Source organism: Phoxinus phoxinus (genome assembly GCF_949152265.1).
Source record: "Phoxinus phoxinus genome assembly, chromosome: 9".
In the NCBI taxonomy this organism is placed as follows: domain Eukaryota; kingdom Metazoa; phylum Chordata; class Actinopteri; order Cypriniformes; family Leuciscidae; genus Phoxinus; species Phoxinus phoxinus.
The window spans coordinates 1230001-1237499 of NC_136884.1; the positions used below are offsets into that span (position 1 = coordinate 1230001).

A 7499-nucleotide genomic window follows, 5' to 3' on the forward strand; every position below is an offset into this window, starting at 1 on the left:
AACATTACACAGTAAAGAAAGTCAAAAATCGGAGAAAAATAAAATAAAATAAAATAAAATAAAATAGGACCCTTTTTAATCAATAAGTACATACTGCATTCTGGAACAAGTTATGCAAGTATCCCATCTTGTCCATGCAGGACTTTTCTGCATTATTCAGTACCTTTGCTGTTCTGGATGCTCTTCTCGTTGTCCTTGAAGAGAATGGCAGGAACGAAAGCCTTCAGATCCACCATGTTCTCGTAGAAGTTACGAGCGTCCTCGTCCTCCCAGATGCCTCCTTCCAGATCGTACTCTCCTGGTTTCCCCGGTGTGAAGATATCGATGCCCGGACCGTGTTCTGCCACACACAAAACAACAAATCACGTGCATGCCAAGACAAAGATCTCAGCGCAGGTTCAGAGGAGAAGAGGCGCTCGTACCTTCCTGGACGGTTTTGTCCAGAGGAAGTTCAGGCATGTTCTCGTCCAGCAGGTCGGCCAGAGTCTGAGTGTTTGCCAGCAGCTTCTGATAGGAGGTGGCGAACTCCTCGTACTGCTTGTGTCGGTCCTCGCTGAGCTCTCCTTTGGAGTGCAGGATACGCCTACAGACACAAAACAGGAGCTGTGACAGTCGTCCATTGCAAAAAACAACAAAAAAAGGAGCGCATATGTGATGTAGTTTATTAAAATGCACTTAGAACAGCAATAAAACACTTCAAAAACAAAGCCGGAGCAAAAGCATTGAGCGTCTCTGAGCAACATAGTGAACGAATCGTATTTGCCGACTTTTTTTAACTAATTTTTTATTAAAACTAAAACTATTCAAATATTTCTGTTACGTAATTGGAATAAAGCTGAAATTAAATATAAATATTAATTGAAAAACTTTAAATGAAAATTTTAAAGGCAGAATTGCGAGAAGTAAACTTGCAATTGTGAGATAAAAAGCTGCAATTATCTTTTTCAAACAAGCTTCCATATCTTGCTCTCTTCTGACCAACATAATCAATCCCTCTGTATTTCTTTTCTCTTTCAGAAAAGCCAATGTGCATTTCTGCTATTATAGCAAAACAAGAATGCAAAAAAAAAATGTTTTGTAGTTTCCGTTCATTACTACAGACCTAACTGACCCAACTATGACGACCTCGGCTTCTGAGAACCCTGGAAATGTGAAAAGGGTCCATATTTGTTTTGACTAAGTTTTATTAATAAGAATAAAAAGTAGATCAAGAACAGTTTTGGAATTGGATTGTGAGGATCATGAGGTCCCTAATGATTCCCACCCCTAATATACAATGATTTATTATGCGCAATAATGGTAACAAAATATTGCTTTCCAAAATAGTTCAGCCCTAATATGAATATTAGGAGCAGGGACTTAATCAGCGCGAGCTTATGACCCGTGCTAACTGGGAATTCCTCGTTAATGGGAAACAGTTTCAATCCCCAGTCCCGATCACGAGCGCTCTGTTCTCTCAAAACAAAAATTGCTATAGTTTCCGTTCATTACTACAGACCTTCGCCCAACTATGTCGACTTCGGCTTCTGAGAACCCCAGAAACGTGAAAGGGCCGATACACAAACCGACTTTGTTTTGTTTTGACTAAGTTTTATTAATAAGAATAAAAAGTTTTATATTCATGTACCAAAACCGCTCTGTTCTGTCTCAAAAAAAGAAAATGGCTGTAGTTTCCGTTCATTACTACAGACCTTCACCCAACCATGACGGCCTCGGCTTCTGAGAACCCCAGAAACGTGAAACGGCCGATACACACACCTGTTCTGTCTCTCGATGTTCTGCAGCTCCCGGTGGTCTTTCTTCAGGTGTTTGGTGAGCGATGTGAAATATTCTCTCAGCAGATTCTGGAACGGCTGCTGTTTCTCTGCATTAATGATCTGGCTCGGAGGGAACGTCAATCCGAACTTCTCGATGGCGTTCTTGACTTTCCTCGGCATCAGCCCGGCGATGTCGTCTCCGCAGTGCTTGCAGAAGCTGATGATGACGGACACGTGTGTGTGCGTCTCTCGATCGGTGCTGATGATGTTCTTCAGCTGCTCGTAAATGAGCGAAAGCCCTTCTTTATCAGTGAACAGGCCCACGATGGTGAGCTCAGCGATGAAGCGCAGGTCAGTGCGTAACTTGCTCACGTTAGGCGCCTTTTCCTCCTTTCTAGCCTCGAAGTGTCTCTTCCAGGCGCCCAGAAGCAGCGGAGCGAACTCAGCGTATCGCTGGTGGAACAGAGAGCAGAGATGAACGGCACAGCCCACGTCGGAGATCTTCAGCTTGGCCTCCACCATGGAGCTCACGGCCTCGCCGATGTACTTGCTGAGGTTGAGCGAGTCGAAGTCTTGCGACAGCGAGGCGCGCTGCTGCTCCGTGAGCGTGCGGAGCTTCTTGACGAAGGCCGTGTTCTTCTTCAGGCTGGAGTCCAGGCGGCTGAAGAAAGCCTCCTCCGGGCGAGTCTCCTGAACGTGCTGGTTCTTCACTCGCAGCTCCTTCCTGCCATGATGACGCTCCCACGCCTCTTGCTGGAGCTGATCGGCCTCTTCCTTCTCCCTGAGCAAACACAAGACAAGCTGTAAACACTAGGGGTGTAACAATACATCGGGTCACAATATATATCGCAATACAAAAATAACACAATATGTGACCCTGGACATCAAAACCAGTCACATGAGTCCATTTTCTGAATAAATAATCTCTCCATTGATGTGTGGTTTGTTAGGATAGGACAATATTTGGCCGAGATACAACTATTGAAAATCTAGACTGTGATATTATTAGTTTGACAGCACTGTCACTATCAGGTGAGAACAAAACTTGATCTCAATATGTGACCCTTGACCACAAAACCAGTCACAAGGGTCAATTGTTTTAAATTGAGATGTATACATCATATGAAACCTGAATAAATAATCTTTCCATTGATGTGTGGCTTGTTAGGATAAGACAATATTTGGTCGAGACACAACTATCAGGCATGAAAACAGGTCAGGGGTAAAAAAGGTGAGAAGGATGCGGCATATATACCATCCCCCGAACCCCCCCCCCCCCCCCCCCCAAAAAAAAAAACAAAAACAAAACAACAACAACAAAAAAACAACTTGTAATCTGCATTGGCATTGTAGGCTACCAGTGTTTCTCACAGGATTTTTGGATCACTGTGATGAGTGGTCCTCTGCCACTCTAGGGGGGTTCGGGGGCATGCTCCCCCGTAAGAAAATTTTGTGCTTTTTAATGTGAAATTCATCAATCTGGTGCAAATTAAACAAAGAAAATTTCAAAACTCTTTTAGTTACAGTGTCTGTCTACATTACTACTACAATAATAGTTATAATATTAATCCCATGATAGTAATAGCCATATAGCCTATTGTAAAACAAATGCACTGAAAAATAAAGGAAACTTTCATAATTAGTTTTGTACTAATTTCTATACTTGAAAGAGTATATTTCTATACTTCACATTAAAGATGTGATTGGGCTAGCCCAGTGTCAATCAAGAAAAGAACCAATGGGCCGCTGATCTACGTATTTCATCGGGTCTCAGAGAAAAAAAAATATTTACTACTACTATTTATCCCAAAAATGCCCCAAACCAGTCGTCTGTATGATAATCTGAAACAAGCACTGGTGAGCCGTTGTCCTGCTTCACTTCACAGATGCTGAGTGAAAGGAGAATTATAGAATGAAAGGATATTCATTTATATGACACTTTATTAATCAGGAGAACAGCTTGTTCAGCGCGTCATACGTCGTCCTTTCAGTTTCGGTTTTCAATCGATCAAGTTTTTTCACGTTCTCTCGATAAACCACCCCTTTCAATCCGATCGAAATAATTTGTAATAGAGCTGACACTTTGAGTTTTTAACGGGTTATGTTAAAGCCCTACTTGTTATGTTTTTATAAAATATCTATAGTGAATGCATTATCATATCACCGTATTATTTACCGCCATGCAACTGCGAGCCACAAATTAAAGCTTGGCGAGCCGCATGAGGAGAACGCATGAGGAGCCGCAATGAATACTTGTTCCTGCTCGCTCAGCGCTCACGGCGCCCGCGCCCACTCGCGATATTATCTCGCCCACTTCTATGTCAAAATAAAAAATAATGACATTGGCAACATCGCTGTCTGTATCTGACAGGACAGTTAACATTGTAAGCTAACTTACCTCAGGCTTGCTTTCCGACGTGCGGTTCTTTGTTCGGCAGTGTGTCCAGTTCTCAGACTCGCGGTGTAAAAGACTTTGAAAACATTTCTGCCCTAACGTTACTCTGACTCGTATTGGCTGTCATGTTTCGGCATTCGGAATGATGATTGTTTTTTAAAGCTTATAGTTTTGTAAAGTTTATGGTAACTTTATAGGGGATAAATGCTGGCCTCGACCTCGAACACCCCCCCCCCCCCCCCCCTCTCTAAAATATTTTCTCATCGGATCTGCACAAATCACGTAGGTGACCCTTTTAGGTTTTAAAACGGCGAATTTCGCCGAAAGGTGAGGAGTTTTCATGCCTGAACTATTGAAAATCTGGAATCTGAGGAGCAAAAAAAATGTAAACATTGAGAAAATCTCCTTTAAAGTTGTGCATTTATGTTCACGATTGTGCTGCATTCACTCACAAAAACACATGTTTTATATATTTACGGTAGGAAATTTACTAAATATCTTCATGGAACATGATCTTAATATCCTCATGATTTTTGTCATAAAAAAAACATTCGATAATTTTGACATAGAAATTCATACAGCTTTGAAACAACTTGAGGGTGAGTAAAAATGATGACAGAATTTTAATTTTGAAGTGAACTAATCCTTAATCTGACAGAGATGCATCATGCATCTAATATGTTTAGAAAAAGATTTCGAGTGGAGAATCCCAGCGCTCTTACTAAAATATGATCTTATAGTGTGTAAGTACATCTAGATGCAGCTTCTGTGTCACTTCTGGATTTTACTGACACTGATTTCATTTGATTTGGCAACAGCCTATATTACTCTAATTTAGTTTTTTAATTAAATGTAAGAATCTGATAGAGATGCATGCACCTAATACGTGACCCTGGATCCCAAACCCAGTCTGGAGCCGCACGGGTATATCTGTATAACTATACATTGTATGGGTCAAAATGATCCATTTTTTGTTTATGCCAAAAATCATGAGGATATTAAGATCATGTTCCATGAAGATATTTAGTAAATGTCCTACCGTAAATATATAAAACATGTATTTCTGTGAGTGAATGCAGCACAATCGTGAACATAAATGCACAACTTTAAAGGAGATTTTCTCAATGTTTACATTTTTTTGCTCCTCAGATTCCAGATTTTCAATAGTCGCATCTCGACCAAATATTGTCACACATGTGTAGAAAGAGATTTGTAGTGGAGAATCCCGGCTCTCTTACTTCAGCTGCGCAGCCTCTTCCTCTTTCTGTCGTTTGGCTTCTTCCTCCAGCAGCTTCTTCTCCTGCTCCTCCTGCTGTCTCTTCTCCTCCTCCTCTTTCTTCCTCTGCTCCTCCTCTGCTCTCTGCTTCTCCTCCTCTTTCTTCTTCCGCTCCTTCTCCTCCTTCTTTCTCTTCTCCTCCTCGGCCCGTCTCTTCTTTTCTTCTGCCGTCTTGCCTCCGTCCTTCTTTCCGCTCATCTTGCTCTCGTCTTTGCTCTTCTCGCGGGACACGGTGGCGTCTCTGTCCTTGTTGCTGAAGGAGCCGGTCTCTCTCTCCTCCATGTTGACGGACTTCTTGCGTTCAGCAGGCATGCTGCTACTGCAAAACATAACAATACTGCAAATTAAACAATATCTGAGAATAATTGCACAAGTAAAAAGTCAAGAGCTGTGCACTAGAATACTGCATACTGTTTTTAAAAATATTTTGCACTTTTAAACAAATTTTGCATTAAAATATATACTATATATGGCACAGTTTAAAAAAATATACTGTATATTTTGCACATAATAAAATTTTGCATTTGGCATACTGTTTTTAATAATATTTTGTATTTGCACACTTAATAAAATTTTGCATATGACAAAAATGTGTGTATTTAAGTTTTTTTAATTGCACTCAAGCAATTTTGCACTGAAAAATATATTGCATGACTTGTTTATTTTACTTTTTATATGATTTTGCACTTGTTATAAAATGTTGCACTAGTAAAAGTTGCACATTTAATCAAATTTTGCATTTTGCATACTGTTTTTGTTTTTTAAAATCAGTTTTTAACAAATTTTGCGTAGAAAAATATTATATAAGGCACAATCTGGATAATCTGCATGGTTACTACTGCATCATGGGAAATGTTGAAACCAGTCTGTTTTGGTTGCAAACTGCACATGGTTTCCAATAATTATCCTGGTATTTCATACACAGAAAATCTGCTTATAAAACAGAAACTGACGCAGGCCAGGTCAGCTTTAGTGCCACGCCTCCTCAGACACACCTGCCAATCATGATCACGTGATCAGCTGGTGGTACAGGTGTGTTTGATTAGGTCGTGATTAATTAATAATAAACTATGCAGGGAGGTGGATTTCCAGAAGCAGAACTGAACATCTCAGATCTAAATGCAGGAATAAAGATTATAGTTGTTCAGATGCACGTGCGGGTTCGTGTTCGGCAGAACCGATACTGTGTCGGCCCAGACAACCGGAAACACACACACACACACTCTGACATACTCAAATAACAAATTCACACACACACATCAGAAGTTCAACCCATGACTGTGTCGTTATATGAACTAATAAAGTCTCTCAATGACAAAAGCAGCAACAAAACTACTGAACAAACAAATACACAAACAGCAACAGCTGTGATAAAGAAAAATCGGACTATTTAACCCAGACAAATAATGTCTGCCACTGTCATCCCAATATAATGTCGTCTTTTTTATCTGCAGTTCGTTTATAACAGAAATTGAATCGTTTTAACGACGCGTTTTGATGTGTGGCTGCGTGTTTATGAATTAGCATTAGCCGTTAGCTGTCGCGAGGCCGCTCATTTGTCAAATATAACACGTTTAAGCGGCAAAACAGACGGGAATTACAGGAACGAACATATTTTCTGTCGTTAACGTAAACACAGTAGTATTTAGAATAAAATGTCAGTCTTACCTCATGCGCTTGTGTTAATATTCATAAGTTAAGTCTGTAAATGACGCTGCCTGATAGTTTTCAATAATAGGACCCCTGAATGTGGCGCCCCAAAATGTGCCTGATCACAAAAACAAAATGATTCACCCCAAAGAAAAATAAAGTTGACAAAATAAAACAGATACAAAATTACTAAACCAGATAAATTCCAGTGTTTAATTTAAACTCGTGAAATTAATGTACAATGAATGTCATGTTCATCTCATAGTGGCTCTGTAGCCCATTTATATATATTCAAACTGTGTCTGTTTTTAGAATTTATTTTGCCATATTTGTTGTCGTTAAATCTATCTATCTATCTATCTATCTATCTATCTATCTATCTATCTATCTATCTATCTATCTATCTATCTATCTATCTATC

General features: G+C 40.0%; 1 protein-coding gene across 2 annotated transcripts in view; it reads right to left on the bottom strand.

The window, feature by feature from the left end:
• The window catches only part of upf2 (UPF2 regulator of nonsense mediated mRNA decay), a 29998-nt gene extending 22806 nt beyond the window's left edge, over positions 1 to 7192 (bottom strand). For both annotated transcript variants that reach the window (XM_079623949.1, XM_079623950.1), the window contains exons 1-5: positions 7097 to 7192; positions 5391 to 5747; positions 1759 to 2538; positions 423 to 583; positions 164 to 340 (exon numbers count right to left, since the gene is read on the bottom strand). In XM_079623949.1, coding sequence (XP_079480075.1) covers positions 164 to 340; positions 423 to 583; positions 1759 to 2538; positions 5391 to 5747; positions 7097 to 7101 — 1480 coding nt within the window. In that variant the 5' untranslated portion in view covers positions 7102 to 7192. The remainder of the gene's footprint in view (positions 1 to 163; positions 341 to 422; positions 584 to 1758; positions 2539 to 5390; positions 5748 to 7096) is intronic.
• Between the last annotated feature and the right edge of the window lie 307 nt (positions 7193 to 7499).